Source organism: Odontesthes bonariensis, chromosome 9, assembly GCF_027942865.1.
Source record: "Odontesthes bonariensis isolate fOdoBon6 chromosome 9, fOdoBon6.hap1, whole genome shotgun sequence".
NCBI lineage: Eukaryota > Metazoa > Chordata > Actinopteri > Atheriniformes > Atherinopsidae > Odontesthes > Odontesthes bonariensis.
The window spans coordinates 29,370,005-29,391,096 of NC_134514.1; the positions used below are offsets into that span (position 1 = coordinate 29,370,005).

Genomic DNA, 21,092 nt, shown 5'->3' on the forward strand with positions numbered 1-21,092 from the left:
GACAGTGGTGGCACTGACTGCGGCTCTGTGATGCAGGCTTCAGCCCACTGACATGGCTGACATGATTGTAGATGCCTTTAGCTGATGTTTGTTTCAAGGCTCTCTATCTTTAAACTCCTTGTCAGCAGGTAAAAGTAACTCCAGGGCCTGATAGAAGCTTTGCATTGACTGCCAGTTTGGCTTTATTGTGCTGTTGCAGGAAGAAGACACCGGAGGAACTGCTTTGGACATAGCCAGGTAAATGTGTCTGTACACTTCTCAGCTCATCCTGCGGCTGCCATAATCTGCTTCATCTACAGTAATGAAGACTGAGTGAGGTCCAGGCTATGACATGATGGGGTGGAATTAATTGGATCATGAGCAAATATTGTCTTTCTGCACACTTTGACTTTATTTAGCTTTTGTAAAGGTTTATTTTGGTCTCATCTTTGTTTCAGACTTTGCCCCACAACTTTGGTGACTGCCTCATACATGATAAATTGTCACTTACAATATGTGAACACGGATCTCCATCTAATTTCCCTCCATCTCCCTCTTTGCTAACAACCTCTCATTGGATAAAGGTTATCTAAAGTTCATGGTCCTTGGTGCTGGGTGCACTAATGTATCATTGAAATATATCTGCAACACAGCTCATTTCCTTCAAAAACCAATTACACGTTATGTCAACATGGAGGCAGGGACATCAGTAGCGAGACTGTAGAATCTAATATGAATTATCTTGGGCTAAATAAGCCTAAAGTGATGGGATTTTAAAGTAGCTTGCCATATATTTGTGACTGTTATCGTTATGTCTGTAGATTAGAATTCTTTTATGTAATTCTACAACTCATATCTGTCCAGGGCTCGTTTCTCCACCAAAAAAACACTCTCACATGAAGCTGTTGTAAAATTGATTTAGACTGAAGCTGTGGAAAGAGTATGTGCATGGTGAAACGAATAGAAAAGGCTGGAAGTGGTGTTGGTGGTATTGCTGCGTTTCCCTCAAAACCAAGGTGGAAAGATCATGCAGGGCTAGCTTTAACAAGACACATCCAGTCAGTTTATTGCAGTATGGCACGAGGAAGTCCTTTTATTCCTAAAGAAAATTGTGTTTTCTAACCGTTGTCATAATGAAATGTGCTTTGTCATGGAAATGTGTAGTTATGCAGACATGTTGGTAAACTCTTGGTTATGTTTAAGTCTTCTTAAGCAAGACTTGGCAAGAAAAACTGAGACTAGAAGCGCTATATGGCTACTGAGGCTATGTGGTCTCTGTTCTTGTACATTTTTAAATAAGCATTTTTGGTACTGGTAGCAGATTTTAAGGCAGTTGGTTAATTTCAGCAGCTTTTTTTTTTTTTTTTAAATTATAAAACTTAAACGATAAAAGTTGTTATTTTCATATTATCTACCTTAGCTGATGCCTTGTTGTTCATTATCCTTCTCACAGAGCATGTATAGAAAATAAGAACAGCAGGTTTTGTTGGTAGGATCTGTTTTATGTGCAGCAGCTTCAAACAGGTGGGCAGATCCATAATGTGCTGCCCAATTTAAACACAGGAGGGCGCTGGATGAGCATTAATAATGCAGCTGCACCAGAATAAATTTAATGTGACACCGCCTACAAGTAACTATTCTGAGTAGCTCCCAGCAGGGAATTTTACTATTAAGCTCTCCTGTTTGGAGGTCACAAATTAGCATTTTCTCAGCCAGTAAGTTATAGGATTCTCCTCGCATACACACACACAAGCAGGAATGAATGTGTATAGGGCATGTGTAGAGATGCCGTCGTAATCCATGGCAGTTTTGAATCACATGTAAAGCAAGAAGATGTGATTTTTATTTTTATTGTAAATGACACCTATCCAGTACACAGCTCGTAAAATGATTATTTTATTGGCAATGTATCATCAACGTACAGAGAAAAAAATGTACATGACAAACATAAGCTATGAGAAGTGTTGTAAATTACAGAAGAATCTGTCTTTTTTAATTGAGGCATTGAAAATAAATATGCCACTTAGAAGCCACACATGAATATTGGATGATTTACTCATACTGCCGACAATCTGTCAGTGGCGTGATGTCAAATGGTGATTAAGCATATGACTAAGCACTGAAGTGATTGGGTTTATTTCAAATAGTTGTAATCTCCCTTAGGCTCATTAGGTATGAGACAGGACACAGGGAAGCCCCTTCTGATTCAGTAGCATAGCAAATAAGTGATTTACATTGCTGTTCGGATGCTTTGAGCAAAGAAAACAAAGGGTGAGAGCAGATTGGCTCTGGTGCTCCCTGGCACCCGATGCTGATGAGTGACAGTTGTTGGCAGGGGGTGGTAGAAGCTGACACTCGTTTCACTGTGTGTGTGACTGTGTGTGTGTAAGAGAGAGAGCGTAGACACGCAGAGAGAGAGTCATGGATCCAGCCTCAGGACCTCTGCTTCGTAGGTCCAAGCAAATGGTTATTACCCACAGCTCTGATGAGAATCCCACAGTAGATGGTATATGGCCCTAAATTTTGCTTCATTAGGAATGTGGTCGCATTTTAATTCTCGTGTACTGAGCAAACTGTCCATGACGAGCCTCCCGAAGGGTTTGCCTACATTGTGGGCATTTTTATATGTGTACAAACACAAACACACACACATTCTCGTCAAGAAACAGTAAAGAAGGCCCTTGGGGTTTGAGGCAGCCTTAACTCCAAGGCGAGTGTACACAAATACAGACGCTAACAATTAGATCTCCATCGGTACAGTACTACTTCAACCAAGCATTAAGTTTTCCATCAATATTACTGATCCTGTTGTGCTGTTGGAACCAGCTTCAAAATAGATGATAAATTCTTGCTTTGATCAATAGCCAACACAGGCTGTTACTTTAAAAATGCAATTACTTCCATCTGGTTTGAAGGGCTGCAAAGTTACAAGTCCTACACTATATACATAGTGATTAGTAGTTTGACGTGTGTGTGTGTGTGTGTGTGTGTGTGCGTGCGCGTGTGTGTGTGTGTGTGTGTGTGTGTGTGTGTGTGTGTGTGTGTGTGTGTGTGTGTGTGTGTATGTAATCCCTGGTATGAGTTATGGAGTACAAACAAACCTGAGAAGAGTTTGAAGTGAATTCAGGTTGTATCAGCGAAACTCACTTAAAGTGCTAACAGTGCTAACAAATTTAAAGCAGCATGTGCAGCATATTTGTGTATTTGGGATGAAGTAGTGATAAGGATGATAAATTAGTGTATGTGTGTGCATGCACATGTAGCATGGATGCATTATCCAATGCTGATCTGACAATGGAACCATGGTCCATTACCCAAACACCATCACAGGGTCTGTTCTTACTCTGATCAGATGTTACACACACACACACACACACACACACTGAAAGCAGTGACTCGAGCTCAACTGCACAACCTACAGTTAGATATTTTCTCCACAAACTCACATATTTAAGATTATAATGAAATAGTTGCAGTTTGTTGTTGCAAAACAGCAAATCCGTAAGGATTATATTGCCGCCTTTGTAATGTGTTTGTGTATTTGAAGCAGTTTTGCTGATACCAGAACTTGTCAGATGACATAGATTAATCTTCTACTTTGTCACCATGGCAACCCCACATCACCATTTCCTATATAGGCTGTTTTGTCCAACATCAATGGGGCAGACCATAAGTAGGTGGAAGGGAGGAGAAACTGTGGCTGCCCGACAGTTGAAAGTGAAGGATGTAAAATCTGCAGTTAATCAGATTTATGTCTCTAGTTGAAACAAATGGGCACATTACTGGGTTTGTTGGGAGTGCGAAAAATGCAAAAATGATCTATGCATTACTCAGTCATAAAAGAGTATTGACAGTAATCAAACCCTCAAACTACTCGGGGAGCTATTGCTTCAGACCACTTTAAAAAAAAGACAATGGTTTAGTTTGGCTTCTTTGAAACAAAATGTGAAGAATTGAGGAGTGTCTCAAGACTTTTGCAGAGTACTGTATGTAGCCAAGTCCTAAGGTATGTTATCCCAGTACTAATAATCTGACTTTGTTATGGAGAGAAATCCAACCATCCCCCCTTTCAAAGAGGGGTAGAAAAACTCCCTTTTAAGTGAGAGAGCTTGGACAGAACCAGTTTTGGGCTGAGCAACCACCTGCTGCTTGAGATGAGAGGAGAGTGAAACAAGAACAGAAGAGCATTAAAAATGCCTGACACATCATCATGAAAATTCTGTTTTTTCAAAAACTATTTATTGATTTGTCACATCAGTAGCATGTTGCACTGTAGCTGATTTACCAAGCGCTGGAAAAGAGTTTGGCTGGCAAACAAGTTCCAGAACACTGCACCTTCACTCTTCAGTAAACCCTCACTCATTGACTGTCATGAGATCAGAGGGCAAAGGCTGGGAGAATTACTGCAACCGCTGCTCAAGAGCTGTGTGTGTGTGTGTGTGTGTGTGTGTGTGTGTGTGTGTGTGTGCGTGTGTGTGTGTGTGTGTGTGTGTGTGTGCATACATTTGCTCCGTTTCTCATGGCCCTTACGAAGAAAAGAGGCCTTGTCTGGTTCCATTAGTGGTCTGAGTTGCTGCAGCAGCAGCAGCACTCAACCCAGCTGACTGTAAGACAGTACTGGTAAGACAGCAGCACACCCAGCAGCAGTTGGGAAGGGGGCGGTAACAAGTGGCAGGGAAAGATAGGAGTAAGACTTGAATAAAGTGGAAAGCAAGTGTAATAAGCTTATGAGCTGTCACCAGCCATTTCTAGCTCCTTCTTGGTTTGATATCTAATGGATGATTTGGATTAAATATGATACAGGGTGGATTGCTTGTACTGTAGTTCTTTCATCAGCACACATGCAGAGAATGTTTTGTTTGTTTATGCAATGGTGCCTTAAGATTCCAGCTATTCACTGTTGGATTTTAGTCTTGTGCTTGTTGTCAGTGTTTGAATCTTTGATAATATGTGTTTTGTCTTGTAGAGGATAAAATGCAAAGATTTGTTTCAGTTTTATACTGAAAAACGTATATATATATATTTAAACAGTTGAACTATTTGCCCACACAGTCTTAGAGTGGTGAGCTCCACTCAACTATTGATACAATTATATGTGACATGTTCAACCAGGTGTTCTATGCGTGTTACAACATTTCTAGCATTTTTTATTTTTTTTTGTCCCCATTTGTTTGTCACGTTTTAGCTGTATTTTTTATTTATTATTTTTTATTGTTTGTTTGCACTTTAATAAAACATAACAAACAAGAGTATATGACATAAAGGAAAGAAATAGAATAAAATAAATAAATATATATATATATATATATATATATATATATATACACACACACATACATACACACAATAGATAATAAATGATAAGCTGCAATGAATCAGTGTTGGAGAGGTTAGAAACCCTGGGAGGGCTTATCGAGAACCTCACCATTAAGATAAATAAACAAAATTAAATATAGGCTAACCCACTTCATTCTAGCTGATGCAAACATGCAATTGTTTTCCTTATTTATTTATTAGTTGGATTAATAACAAGAGACAGCAGCAGAAATCCTGGAAGGCAGTTTAAGTGTGAGTTATGCTTGAGGACTTCACGTACAGGAATGAAAATGCCATGAAAGGTCGACACCAACAAAACAAGAGCAGATGTAATATTATATTACTTTATTTATCTTTTGTACAATGTAATTACAATACAAATATGTTGGTTTAAATACAAAAATTCTGTAAATAAAGATTAAAAATAAACTCCACTGGTTTGCTTTGTTACCATCACTAAACTATGGTTTTACAATCAAGTTTATGAGGTAATTTAGTTTGCTTTAATGCGGAACACAATTAACCTACATTTATAATTTGGAGGGCGTGCAAACGAGTCGGGGGCTAAAATATATTTAAATCGTCACAAAACAATAGATTTCATAAGCAAATTGGTCTCATTCTGTAGAGAAAGAAAGATGAGAGAGAGCAGCTTGGATTTATTCAGAGAAGAAATTAATGTAAAAACAAAAGGCTAAATCCCGGGAGGATCTGAAGTGGTGTAAAGTAGGCCTGCTGTCAGTGAATTTGGATTCTCTGAAAAGTCAGCCCATCAAATGGGACTGCTGCCACAGGAAGAGACCAAATAAGTCCATCAAAAATAATGAGCAGGGAATGTAAAGAGCTGTAGGACATATTCATAAGTAGCATAAGAGGAGCATCTGAGATCAGCCAGCAGTTTATATAACAAAGAGAAAACACCTGTGGAAAGCCCTTCGGTGATAAACATTTTTCCTTTTTGTAATGCTGCATCTTCTTAAATACAGCCAAACTCAAATTTCTGAAAGCTTTGTTGACATTATTGGAGTTTAAACTATATCATGAGTTGCACAGTTACAAAAAAATCTTGTTTATGACATTGCAATAATATAATAAGTAACATTTCTTTTAAGTATGATCAGAATTGTGATTCAAAGAGGTTCTGGAAGATGAGGAATATGCTGCAGAAGTGTAAATGGCTCAGCCTCTAAAAAAAAGAAAAAGCGGACAGTTCTCATGTTGTGTGGTAAGTAATGAATGTGTATTTGTTCCTCAATATTTTCACACAATCTGCCTCCCTCTTGTGTGTCCTTTTTGTCACATCTTATCTTATTTTCCTTCCCTTAGACTTCCCTATTCACTTTCTTTAAAGGTATGGCTTCTTGGTCTCCCTCAGTCTTACGTACAGCTGCTCCTTCCTCTTTCCTCTCTTCTAGCAAACTGTGCTTCTGCTCTTACGTTTTTTTATTTTGTAATATGTCAACTGAATCTTTGTTTTACATTCACTAATCGTGATTATTTCATTGCTCATTTTTGAGTCATGTCGGCTCATGTGGTTTATTTCCTTTCACCTCTCACCATCAGTCCTAAAATCTGTAATGAGTGTAGCTCTATGACAGCAGATACAGAGGTTGCATACACAATCATAATGTACAATGAGACTATACCCTGTGTTTGACACGTGTAAGATTTTATGAATGTTGGAATGTAGTGCATTTGTTTTCAACCAAGTGCACAGTGTTGTAGGAGCGTTTTTTTTTTTTTCTTCCACTGAGTTGTTAAAGTTCCTTGGGTTTGAAAATGGAGTCCAACGAATCGTTGTGTGCTATATTGTCCAGAGTGTCTGTGTGCTGGTTATCCTGAAGTGATTCTTCATGTTCTGGTGCCCGTTTTCTTCGGCATTAGCAATAGAAATAAGCAACACAGCCAAGTGAAGCCAATACTAACGCAGCTGGCCTCAGCAAATGTGAAGCATATATAAGTTGGGGGCAGATGGGTGGAAGAAACATGCCGCTATATACACTGGTCTGACATCTCACACTGCACAACTGCACTGTAAGCCCTGGATATCTGGTTCCTGTCACATAATTCCAATTCCCACAGTGCTTCTCTTTTTCTACAGCCCAATCTTACCTGTTAGCTCTCTGTTACCTGTAGTTTCACTGGACCTTAAAAAATACATGAGAGGGATTTAAAAAAAAAAATAACCAACATGCTCCTGAAACACTGCTTTAACTTTTGGATTTTTAAGTACACATAACTTGTAAAAAGGAATAATAAAATACAATAAATAAAATACATTTTGGCCATAAATCTCTACTATTGGTCAGTCAGTCTTTTGAGGAATCCAAACCTATGCTGTGCTTCGCAAAGATCAGCATCAGTCTGTTCATGAAATCCCTTCTCCGCTTCTCCACACAGTTGGGATGTAGCCATATCTGTGAAAATCTCCACCTAAAATCAAGCAAAACTTCCAAAGACATCTCATGGGTTTGGAATGCAACTGAGTGGAGTCCTCTTTTAAAGAAAGAAACCACTGCACTTTGTCCCCTCGCTGTGCTCTCAGAAGGGACACATGCAGTACATCCAGGGGCTTAGAGCAGGAAAAGCCAGAGTGGAGAAGTGAAAGCAGGGAGGAGAGGCAGGTAGCGGGTGGAGTGGAGTGGAGGAAATCAGTCCATCAAGGTAACAGAGCTAGAGACCTGATGCTTAGATTGCAGCCCAGCAAACTGCCAAGTTGTTCTCTGTCTCGCATGAGAGCATTAAGAAAGCAATTGAGATCATTGTAGCACTGACTCCTCTGAGAGCTTTCAACAATTTGCTAGGCAGCCACAGGGTGGATGCTGGGTCAACTTAAAGGACCTGCATCCCATTTAAGCAAAGATGCTGGATTTTGGTGCCTAACTTCCTTGGGCTTTAACTCCAGAACTAGTGCTACAGCTTTGGGAGACCGAATCTGGCTCAGAGCTCAATCTCAAAAGTCTTTTGCAGATTGTTAGAAAAAGGGTTGGCTGCGGCAGCTGGTGGCTTGTTGCCTTGTGGCTGAGGCGCTGGTTTAGTCTCCAGTGCCGCCCACTTGGCTTCAAAACGGTCATCATCTTGGGAGTCAGTGACCACCGGTGCTGTGAGCTGACTGCCCTCTGGTGGCCAGCTGCTACTGCTGGCACCATTCCCACCACTGATGGAGGTCCCATTCTGGAGGGCCATTGTTGCGCTGCTGTGTATGGGGAGGCCATTAATGGCTGTTGATAGTGGTGGAGTGGAAGAAAATGTAGCTGTGGAGAAACCTGCAGTGTGCCCAACTGCACTTGGTGCTCCTGGATAGGAATGGTGGTGTCCGACTGCTCCTAGTGCACCAACTTTGGATCCTACAACAGCCGAGCCCATGGTGACGCCTGTGCCTGACGAGCCTGTGGCGGTGCAGAAGACGTTGGCCACCATTTGTGATGGTGTGATGCCTACTACAGGAACGCTGGCGTTGGGATAGGTCATACTGCTAGCCAGACCTGGCATGTAGGTCTGCATGGGCACAAAAGCAGGTTGGACAGGCTGGCTGGCAAACATTCCCACAGGGGCTGGAGTGGCATCAAAAGCCAGGGGGAACGGTTGCATGGAGCTTGGAAGGGAGCCGGGGGGTCCAGGAAGAGAGGGCTGTAACATAGGGGCCCCGGACATGCTTGGACCTGACATGGTAGGGATGGACATGGATGGAAGAGACATAGGGGGACCTGACACTGGAGGGCCTGGTATTAAAGGAACAGATGACATTGACATAGGTGGGAGGGGCATCTGGGTTTGACCTGAAAGAGCAGAGGTGCCCGAGATAAGAGGTTTGGACAATATGCCCAGGGGCATAGGGACAGTGGATACCGGGGCAGCTGACATGGTTGTTTGAGTGGATATCTGATGACTGGTCATGGAGGGCGGCCCAGGGATAGCAGGGATGGTGGGGCCTGGAGGAGGCGTCTGTTGGGCTTTGACAGCTTTAGAAACTTCCTCTAACCATCTCTCGGCTTCTGAGGGCGTGCGTTTGTGGCCGCTCTGCATCGCCACGGAAACCGAGGGAGGAGAGTGGAGTGAAGCCTCAGGCTGCACCCAAGATGAAGTGGCTGAAAAAGAAAAAGCAAGAGTTTTAGAATGCTATCACAACCCCCCCCCCCCCTCACACACACACACACACACACACAACTCAGTGTAGTTCAGTGAGCTAAGGTGTCAGTCTAAGGGTAAGTTTTTTCTTACCCTGCATCGGTGCAGGTGGTGGAGGCAGAATAGGGGGCACAGTGCAAGTTGGCGGTCCATTTGCAGCCATAGAGGGGTTGATGAAGAGCTCGTCCGACGGCTTGGTAAAAGAGTTGTTGATCTGGCAACACAAAGCAGTAATACTACCGTCGCCCTCATCTGGTAATCCCATGTCCATCTCTGGTACTAGCAAGAAAGGAATACACAAAGGGGAGGGTGGGGGCGGTGGGGGGTGGTGGGAGATGAAAAGAAGAGGGTGGAATAGGATAAGAAGATGATTGAATAGTGAAGCAAGCAAAGAGAAATAAAGAAATATCTATTAAATTGTGTAACATACAAAATTGACACAAAAAGCAGAGAAAACTGGAGCAGATGAATGCTTTAATAAAGGTTTATCAAGAGAAATTGGCATTGAGTGAATCCGGACCCTCTGGTAAGAAACAAAGTTAAGAGGGAGTAGTATTGTGGGTATTTCAGTTGCATTGACGTGTCTTGTGTTTGAGACAGCTTCCAAAAGAAAATTTGGCTTTGTTTCGCATGATTTTAAACCAACTGTAATTGACCTGTACCCGACCGCAGAAGGATTATATTACTGTCTGTCTTTGTGCTGGAAAGGTTTAAAGCTGTACTCCAAAACAGACTGCAGATATAAACGAGGTAACTTTTAATTCCCCATTCTTTGTCCCCTGGTTATTCGCTTCAAAACCCTCAGACACAGCAGAGGCAGAAGATTTGTCTTTATTCCTCTCCTCCACTCCCTTACTCTACCCTTCCTTGTAAAAGAGAAGAGCTTGGTGATGGCTTTCACATTGTAGTCGAGTTTTATAACATGGACAAATCAAAGTCTCGCATGTGTAGGGTGGAACTGAAGTTGAGGAGTCGGCTAAATGAATGTTATTTACCACAGATGGGCCCATTGTGGGGCAAACCCTACTGCTGTGCCATTCAAGCCCATTCTTCTGATTCATCTATATCTCTTTAAATGAATGTATTGTATGGCTACAGGCCTTGAATTATATTGGAGGGTGCAGAGGGCGTTGGAAGCATGTGTAAGGTCTCCCACTGAGGATTTATTTGTGCTTTGTTCCGAAACGATCGACCCTATGATCCATCTCTTTTCCTCTTTATGTCTACATCTCACAGAGTTCATAGTAGCTCAAAGCGCTTCACATGTGTGTCTGCATGTGTGTGTGTGTGTGTGTGTGTGTTTGCGAGTTATTCTCAGTGCAGTGGCAGGTTTAAGGGCTGGTAGAGGACTTGCTGAAGGCTAACTAGGGTAGCTGATTGACTGCACGAATCAATACACACATTGTCTGGAAAGTCACAAGGGAGCAGGGAAGCAGCGGAGTTGGCTGTTCCTTTTTAGTCAAAGCTTGCGTGTGTATGAGCACTGCGTATAAACGGCTTTAGATCCAACACCACTGCATACATATGCTACCCTTCAGTGACAAATGAGAGATGGAAATCAAAGGGTCGACTATGACACACGGATTTTGAGTGGCTGTTGAATGTTGTGGTTTAGTATTCCAGTAACTGGAGTGACTCTCATATCTACTACTATGCTTCTATAATCAGCCTTGCTGCTAAGCACTCTGATCCTGTGGTGCCACAACTGAATGGGTGTGTCTATGCCTGTGTGTTTCTTTACATGTGTATAGATGAACCTGTCAGAGCTAAGTCAATTATCATTAATTGTCCAGGAATAACTTTGGAGAACTGCTTTCTATCTTACACACACAAGGATAAACAAGGCTAAACTGTAGGCTTTACTCCTTGTACTCCTTGAAAATATTAATATGAATGCATCCAGGATGAGCTGCAGGTTTATCCGGTAATATGATCGCCCTAATCTCTTCAGATAAGGGTCAGTGATGCAACACTTAAGCTAAACGGAAAATGTAATAAAGCTCCAACAAACAACCATGACGCGGGAGGATCGCAGAGTCCCCATGTGTATTTGTGTTTGTATGAAGTCAGTGGCAATGTTCCTTGACCTCTCGGGAGTAACAAAAAACAATTTGGGGTTTTGAGTTTGCAGAATTCATTAAAAATAAATCTTCTTTGCATACGCAAGGGATAGATCCCATCTGATTATACTGTGAGACGCTTTGATACAAGATGTAAATCAAATGGAGATCAGTCAAATCTAGACACAAAACAGAGCAAAGCAAATGATGTTAGTGTTGTCATGGCCTTATTTGATTAAATAACATCTACAAGGTAATATCATTAACTCCTATAAAAAGACAAAATTAGGGTCCTTGTCTTTTATAGCTTGGTGAATATGCTTCGTATCAGACATCTGACAAGGAACAGATCTGAATCAGTAGATTAGTGAAATATTCCTTGGCTCCTCTTCCTTAATTAAATAGGTCCAAATCACTATAAAATTTGCAAGAAAAATTCAGCATGGGCTAACCTAAGACACTGTGGAAACATAATTTTCACACAACCTACAAATTGCATATGAAAGTGGGTAAAAAAAAAAATTGAAGAATTATGGCAAACATGACAAAACGATGCGTCCTGTTTACGTTGAAGTCATTTCACTCCTGTAAAGGCTCGGCTCTTATTACTGTTAATGAAGGAGTGACGTGGGCACAGGATTAAACTCTTTAGCGCTGTTATTGTTGAAGAACTTAAGCCCCGTTGGTGGGGACCTACGTACCATAAGAAACAGATGTTACTGAGCTCTGAAATGTCAGCAGGTGTTCTGTATTTGGCAACAGTTGCGAATCCAACTTAAAAAATGTCTCACCAGGGTTCTTGGCCTGGAAGTCGGTCTTTCGTTGCAGGGTGGACGGCAGGTCGTTGAGGCGGAGCGACAGCTGTCTCTTAAAGGGAGAGTTCTTCTGACTGAGGGCTGGAAATCCCCGGAATGAGCCTTGGCGCACCAGCTGCTCAATGGGCGCGTGGCGGCGAGGGATGGCGTGGGGGCCGCCTGGTTCTGGGCGCTCCATAGGAGATGCTGTCCCCTCGGGTGGGGAGGGACAGCCAGGTGGGAGGGCTGGGATGGCAGAGGGTGGATCTGGAGGAAGACAGGGATGCAATGATCTACCAATATCATGAACAATACTCAAAGTGTGTCAATGCAGCATGTTTGCTCTCAATGTGCTTGATGTTTTAAATATGTGGAACTAAGTCTCACCTTTCTTCTTATCCTGCAGCTTGTCATCTCGCTCGCTGCTGCTGCCCTGCTGGCTGAAAGATGAGTTGATGCGGAAGGAGCCCTCACGCACAAACGAGGTGCGACTGGCGTCAAATGACGCCGTCACGCCACACTCCTTCTCTCTTCGCTGTTTCCTCTCCAAACAGGCAGCAAAGGCACAGCCAACTGCATGGCTCAGTCTCTCCCCCTGGTACAAAAACATCAAGTTGTTAAAACATCTAAAACAAGTATGAACGACCGCTGGGATAGGCTAAAGCACCCCCGCGACCCGACCTACGGATTAAGCGGGTATAGAAAATGGATGGATGGATGGACAAGTATAAACTGTACAACAGTCACAATTTTGGTTGCTGTAAACTGCTTCTGTGACTGAACCTTTTATACCGGGTTTCTGACTCAATTACATCCTTGAACATTCCTCCACTGATGGGTGAAGTACAGCATTCAACAACTGCATCTTGGGGTCCAGTATGCTGCTCAAGGACACCTCAACATGTAGTCGTGAAAGCCAGGGTTTGACCCACCAATATGTCTAAAATGTATCTTCTAATTTCTTTTTATGAGCATCCACTGAAAATGTACTGCTGCTCCATAAAATCAAGACAGTTTCACAATGATGGAAGTGGAGCCCAACATTTACATTTCAGGCTGCCAAACATAGTAATTTACATTACAACATCCTCTGCCCATCAAACAGTTTTTTTTCTCTGACAGAATAAAATTAGTGAAACAAAAAGCTGCAAAGTCACACGCTTTAAAATGTGTGTTTTTTCTATCTTTATTTCCTTATTAAAAATGAAATAATGGCCTTTCAAAACTAGTGTCTAAATATTGTAATTTAAAAAAAGAACCTTTCAGTGCCACTTATGTCTTAACTTCGGCAAGCCTGAACATTAAGCTATTGCATTTATTAATATGTAGGAAGTATCTATTAAAAGGTTTCATTTGAAAAGTTTCCACTAAGATTGAATGCCCCTGGAGCTTCCGAGGTGTCCCAGCTTCACAATACTGTATTTCATACATACATTCAACCACCCGTGACCTCTTACTGCTATCCTTAAATGAAAGATCATAATTTATCACATAAAGCTATTTGTCATTTGTCATCTCAGTTGTTTGGTGGTTGACCAACATTCAAACTCACACTTGTTTCACAAAGCTTATTAGGCCTGTCTGTCTCAGCATCTTCCCCCCACAGAGTTAGCCATGACAGTGACAGAAGAGGCAGTTCAGTTTAGGATGGGCGTGTAGAGATATGCCGAGTGTGCGGTGGAAACAGAGACAGACAGAGATGGGCAGATAACCCTACAGGCTCTTGTCTAATCCCCTCTTCTAATCCTGCAGGTCTGTGCTCCCTTCTCTTGTGTTCACATTCATAATCCAACCCACTGTCTGCTTTGAAAAAATGCAAACACAACTGATTATCCAATCAGCTTCAAATGTACATTAGTGCTACAAAATGGGCTGGAGCATGATAGGTTGGAGTGAGTGTTAGTACTGAATTTAGCTGCTGTTCTAGTTCATAACTACTTTTATTACTTGATGAAGTGTTTAAAGTGTCACAAAAATTGTTGTATTCTGACCTGCAACTGAGCCATCAATCCACCCAAAAGAGTACAAGTCATGACATACAGTATATAAACGAGTGAAATAAAAAAATGTAAAAAAAATATACATATATTTTTTTTGTTTGTTTGTTTGTTTTTTTTCTTTAATGGGTTAGGCTCCAGCCCCCCCGCAACCTGACCCGCGGATTCAGCGGGTATAGAAAATGGATGGATGGATGGGTTAATTAGACTAATCAACCCATTAAAGAACAAAACTAAAATTTGCTAATTTGTATGTCAATTCCATCTGAATTATAATCTCGTTCAAAACGCCCTTGACTTAAATGACTTCAAAATCCAGCCTTGAAACACCACCTTTTCAATGGCACGTTTTGATATTTCTAATAGCAAGCTTTATTAAACACAATTTCCCATGAGCCCTATACAACTGTGGATGAAATGTATGAGTGCTGTAGGTGATTTTAGACAAGGAACATCAAAGCAAGAAAGTTTGTGTGTTGATAATATTGTACTTAGGGACAAAGAGTAGGTATAATGACACTGAAATGCAAGCTGCCATGCTGACACATTTTCATAGGAGTTGTATTATTTTTTGGCGTTTGCACATGTGTGAGCTAGCCAATACATTTTAGCTTAACCTCAAAAGATTTCCAATACTAGATGTTTTGTCCTAGAATTTTTGCACTAACTTAAAAAAAAAAAAACAGAAGAACAGAGGCTAGCAAAGAAATTATGTCAGGAACTGGCAATGTAGATGCAGAGGGTTGTATAGAAGGTTAGCTGTGCTCTCACCGAGTCTTTTAGAGCCATGAAGCAGTGGCACATCCACCGTCTGGTTGTCCCGTCTCTGCAGATGTAAGAGAAGGCCTTGTCGTAGTTACGGTCAGGGGCGCAGAATGAAACCTTCTCTATGGTCTGGTCCACAATGAGGTCCTGAGGGTGGCAGACACAATGTAAGTGAAGAACCGGGTGGAATCACACTGGACACATAATACAGTAAAATTGAATCAAATGAACATTCAATTGTCAGCTTAACTGATGACAATCGGGAAATAACTGCATCAGTGTTTTGCAAATCAGCCTCCAGACTAATCCAAAATACTACACAAACTGTTTTGAACCCCATCTAACCCCACAAAGACCCCCCCCCCCCACACACACACACACCACCACCACTCACTCTGAACCTATTTACACATCCACTGATGACAGCTAGAAAATAACTAAAAACTAATGACACCGAAACCTCTTTAAATCGCTGGGATGTTTCCACTACTTGCCCTTCCTTTTATAAAGGGGTTATTCAGGCAGCCTTAGTGTCCACAGTCACTAAAGACGAAACTAAGAGGGGGCCCCTGCCTTTCTCTTCGCGCTTTAATGGGCCCCCGGCTCACCGCTTTGACTCACCAAATACAGAAGAAGGAAAACAAGAGGCTAGAGGGAGAAGAAAGGGAGAAGGGTTCACACACTTGTCCACACACTTCCTTCCTCTCTTTCAGTGCCACAGAAAACAAAATGAGGGGAGGATGAGGAGAGAGGAAGAGGAGGAGGTTGGGAAAGAAGGAGAAAGGAAGGAGGGATGCGAGGAGAAAGAGGTGGAAGAATAAGAGTCCATTCAGTGTGGGCCAATTAGAGAATCTAGGGGGATGCTGGTACCGAGGTGAAAGGCTGAGCGGAGACCAGTGTGTGTGTGTGTATCTCTGGTGTAATAAACGTCTGTATGCTTCTCCTAACACATAAAGCTTTATGTATTGCTGTGTTTTCTAGAAATGTATGTACTTAAAAAGGATATTTCGAATAATGTCCGTGACATTGAGGAGGAGAGAAACAGACAAAGCCCTTAAACAACTGAAAGTAAAAGCACTGTTATATAGTTTGTGACTCAGGCTGTGTCATCAGTAAATAATACTTTACTGTTTCTTCCACCGATGATGCATTAGAAAGGTCCTGCAGCATTGTTGTGTGTAACCCCCATGCAATTGTCAACCTTTGCCACACATTGAGAGAGTGTGGGAAAGGGTCTGAATAATAGCTCTATAAAGTTAGTATGAGTGCACTGGCTGATTCATAGAAAGCTGATCAAGAAACATGTCCAAAAGGCACTGAAAGAAGAGGAGGGCAAGAGCCACTAGCATTGGGTTTGATGTTAAATCCACTTTAATTGATTTTTATGCTCACCTGATTCCCTTATAGAGTCTTTATTGCAACACAGTTTATTGGTGGTTACATAACTGACTGAAAAAGCAAAATTAGCCCCCAATTACAGTCACCTCTTTGGACTTTTGGGGTCAGCATTAATTTCCTTAGGTTTTTGTTTTGGTCTCCACCCTGTCATGAAGAGAATTTCTGATTATCTAACAGCTAAATGCCTTATCAGCTTGTTGCTTTGTCTGTAAGACATTTAATGCTAAGGCAATAAGGTAGAACAGCTTTTTTTTTAACTGAAAACGAGGTGCATCCGGAAACTCTGCTGACTACATCAGTGAAAGGGAATCTAAACACTTGGCTGAAACATACTGACAAATTTGAAGAATAATCAATAATAATGTTGATGAGTTGTGAGTTACATCTTTTATAGTTATCATTGTCTCACGATTCATTGTTGGAATAAAAACGAGAAGCATAGCAGCTTTAATCATAATGGACTACATTACTTAGAATTATAGTCTTAAAAGTATTCCAATTTTTGTTTGAAATCCACCTTCCCATTATAGAAGGAGTGAGGCTGTTTGTAAAGGAGAATATAATTTAGAAAAGATGGTAGAACATGAAGAAAAGATGATGGAAGACAAAACTATCTGCTTGAATATGGTTGTGTTTTGCATATAGTATCTCAGTATTAAAGCTGAGACTTACTGTCACAAATCCTATGAAAAGACCACGACTTCCCTACGGTCCCTCAAGCCTACTTTTTCCTGCTCAATATTTATTTTCCAAGATTCACGAATATAGTTTCATTTCTTTTTCCGCTGCAGTTTTATAGCAAATACGACTCAAACGGGAGTAAACAGCAATTCTGTTAGAGACAGCATCATTTGAACAGAAACTACTGTGCCTATGTTCATAGTAATAAAGGAGCATGTCAAACAATGCGGCCTCGGGAGAACACTGGAGAACAGAGGATTCTGACTGAAAAGAGAAAAAAAAAGGTGGAAGAGAGAAAAGTGGAGTGGGAGAGGTGAGGTTACGCGTGTGGCGTCTAACCAAAAGAAAAGTAAAGTGAGGAGGCCTCTTTATTGGGCCCGCTGTTCTTTATTCTGGTCAGCGTTCAATAGAGCCACAGCTAACTGCACTCACTGTAAGAGGCCTCCCTCGTTACCAGACACGCAGCATGCGAGTGAGTGTGTGTGTTGGGGTGTGTGTGGTTCTATGTTTACTCGATCTTCCCTCCCCCGCTAAGCACCTTCAGCAGCCATGAGTCACATATGTCAACTGTAAAAAGCTGCACACACACACATGTGCACAAAATAGCCTGGAAGAAAAGCAGTAGATGAACGGTGAATCCCTTTGTCATCAGCCGGAGGAGACAACAGTTGAGGATGGAAATGTGAGTAAACTATATGTGTTACTGATGGTATGCTGGTACCCAAGACATCGGAACATCTGCCCTAAAGCCTCGTTTCCACTATGCAGTCCGGTACGGGTCGGTTCGGAACGGTTCGCTTATTTCAGTGTTTTCACTACTACGAAAGCGTACCAGTCCCATGGAACCCGTTACCATTTTTGTAACCCTTCTGCTTGGGGTACCTAGCACACAGGACCGGTTCCAGGCTCTGCTCTCCGTTGTTGGTGAGGAGGCTGTGCAGCGGGAGCTCGATGGCGCTGTGCGAAACGAAAAAGTTTTCCAGCTGATTGCCGCAAAAATGGCAGAGAGTGGTTTCACCGCGAGCCAGTGTCGCATTAAGCTGAAGAAGCTTGGAGGTGGTTCGAAATTATGGATGTTATTTGTTATTTGCTGTTATTTGCTATTTACGCTTCGGCCCGCACTCCGCCCACCCCTGAATGTCCCCTTTGTACAGTGGGAACGCGAGCTGACCCCAAACCGACCCGACCCGTACCGGACTGCATACTGGAGGCTTATGAAACCCTCCTAACAGTTAGTGAGGTGCTAAGCTAAAGGCTGTCTTCCTTTGACCAACTAAATCTGTAAAAATAAAGGCTGAGACTGTAGCTGTGAAAATAATAGAGAAGACAAAATCCTTCTTGTCCTTGTTGCCAAGTGAGTGATAATGTAGCTAAAAGAGGAAGAGAGATGATGACTTAACATGGAGATGCAGGTGATACATCACAAATGCGTTTTCTTACCTTGGTTTTGTCATCCACCACCCTGAGTCCATCAGCTGAAACCCACAGTACTGCTTTTACTGTCTTTTTGCCACTCTAGAATGAAAAAGAACAAGCAAGCTTCAACCATGTGCCCGTTCTCCCAGATGATGTGAGGCGTGATCAACAAGCTTGTAAGCAAACAAGCATGTAAAGCCTTTTTTTTTATTGCTAACCACGGCAGTGTAAAATGATGATTACATCCTTAAAGTAGATGAGGTAGTGGAGGGTAAAGAGTGGTAAAGAGAGTCTGGTCGAGGTAAAAACTGTGTCAGCTGGACCATTTTTCCAGATGAGGGCACCAGGCAGTGGTAATAACACACTCAGCACGGGCCACGCTAAAAATACATAAAGTCCATGTGAGCGTGGAAGCGTGCGCGAGTGTGCACGAGCACAACAGTCTGCATGTGGGTTTGTGCAAGATAGCGCATGCAAGCATGGAGATACCCCGGGAAATGACTGTGACACCAACGGCTAAGCAAGAAGGAGTCACAATTTTTGCATAATCCCGCTGACAAGAAGAGAGAGGGGTGTCAGAAAAAGGATAAAGAACATGTGAATGATGGGAACAAGAGCAAGGAGTAGGAAGAGAAAACTAAATGAAGAGGCGGAGCAGGGAATCAAAGAAAAAGAAGAAGCCGAATGAATCCAGTTGGGAGAATGAAAACACGAGACAAGAATTGATATGTGAAACATTTCTACTGTGTGGGATAAACTGGCTGTGATTTTTTTCTTAGAGGTGAAGTTTGTTAAATGACATTAACTTCCCTCTTGGGGAATGTCATCATGACTGCCTAACGCTAGCTGGTCACTCTGTTCACACGCTCCCTTGTCTGCATTCATCGTCCTCGGGGTATAAACTGGAAGCGTGTCAGCGTGTTTATATGTATGCGTATTTAACACAATTTCATTCTCTGCTGTCTTTTCCACATCAGCGTCGGAGAGAAGACTCTGACTGGTAGATAGACAAACAAATATGGACTAAGACCCACCAGGAAGATGAGTTAAAACAGTGAAGAAGAGAAAATAATAAGAATGTGGATTTATCAGTTGAAAGTATTAAAAAAGCCTGTGTTTGTGTTTATTTGTTTTTCTATAATCAAAAACGAGGAGCCCACTATACTTGCGGGGTCCAACATGTTCTGTACAGATCACATTGTGGGCCCAAAATTTTTAAAGGAATTTTTGAAGATCTAAACTTTTTTTTATGGTTCGGGTTCGGCCCAAAACTGAATTAATTATTCATTAATCATTATTAGGTTATGGTTGGGTTTAGGGTAAGTTTTAGAGTTAAGTATTCAGCTGTGAAGGTTAGGGTAAGGATAAGGGCCTAGGGAATGCATTATGCCATTGGTGAATCACCACAAACAGAAAAAACAAGTTTGTGTGTGTGTGCGTGTGTGTGTGTGTATGTGTGTGTGTTCCATTGGCCAATACACTGGTGCATGAGCTTTGCGCAACTAGGCATGTAATGAGTTCTAGTGAGGTTTGTAATCCTGGAGTGAATCTGCAACCAACTGCATCCTTCACAACAAAATCCAGCTCAAGAAGAACATTTTCATGTGTGTGCTTAAATATGTGAGGGATACTTACAACTTTCAGCTTTTTCACTGCCTCCTCACAAACATGCATCCCTCTCGACTCCTCCACCTCCACCAGTCCCAGGTACTGCGGCAAAAAGAAAGCGGAGGGATCAATAACTGTAACAAAGCGGGTGTGCACTGTCAAGATTTTAACAAAACTTTTAGCTGACTGAGCTATGTCAGAGCTAAAGACAGACACAGTAGTGACATAAAAGCAACCACATCCTCATTAGCCTCAATCAGTATTTCAATAAGTGCTGGGAAATTGACAGGCAAGTAGCTAATATGCATCGTACTGGATATGCAGCTGCATGTTAGTGTTGATAATGAGGACAGGAAAAGAGAGCCAGAGGAGGATGGAGTCATTTATAGCCTCATATCCTCTTTTGTTGTCTCTCCAGTGCTCTGCTCAGTGGCGCACACAGTGCCCATGGGGACACAATTAAAGCTGCCATAGCTCCAGTAGAGTCAAAAGCCAAGTAGCGTGGAACGAGGAAGATGATTTTCAGAGAAAGGAGAAAGCAGAAAGTTTCAATAGCATTTGTTGCTGAACTACAGTATGTGCAGTAAACATGACCAAGTTAGACACATATACTCACATATATTCTAAAAAACACTTATCTTCTATGTAAGTGAGAGATCCTTTTGGGATGGGCTGCGTTTAACTGTAATACCACGTTGTACCACTAAAGTCACTGTCGTGTCTAGTCTCCCCTCGAGCTGACAGAAAACAAAGCAGTAGCCAGCGTTGGCAGGACAAAACACAAAAACCGGTGGCTAACAGAGCATAGAGTTTGTTAAAAGCACAGTAATCACCACAATGGCAAGTGAACAATACCTTTGCCACCTCTCGCTAGCGCAAAGAAAGCAGCAAGATTGCAAAATCCCAAAGAATAAACAGCCAAAACTAGAAAATCTGATGCAGAACTTGCA

At 42.0% G+C, this 21,092-nt stretch overlaps 1 protein-coding gene across 3 annotated transcripts in view; it reads right to left on the reverse strand.

The window, feature by feature from the left end:
• Nucleotides 1-5,684: 5,684 nt before the first annotated feature.
• The window catches only part of numbl (NUMB like endocytic adaptor protein), a 61,632-nt gene continuing 46,224 nt past the window's right edge, over nt 5,685-21,092 (reverse strand). For 2 of the 3 annotated variants that reach the window (XM_075473967.1, XM_075473965.1), the window contains exons 3-9: nt 20,170-20,244; nt 18,559-18,633; nt 15,046-15,186; nt 12,665-12,872; nt 12,275-12,544; nt 9,517-9,702; nt 5,685-9,383 (exon numbers count right to left, since the gene is read on the reverse strand). In XM_075473967.1, coding sequence (XP_075330082.1) covers nt 8,236-9,383; nt 9,517-9,702; nt 12,275-12,544; nt 12,665-12,872; nt 15,046-15,186; nt 18,559-18,633; nt 20,170-20,244 — 2,103 coding nt within the window. In that variant the 3' untranslated portion in view covers nt 5,685-8,235. The remainder of the gene's footprint in view (nt 9,384-9,516; nt 9,703-12,274; nt 12,545-12,664; nt 12,873-15,045; nt 15,187-18,558; nt 18,634-20,169; nt 20,245-21,092) is intronic. The other variant, XM_075473966.1, reaches the window with a different exon arrangement.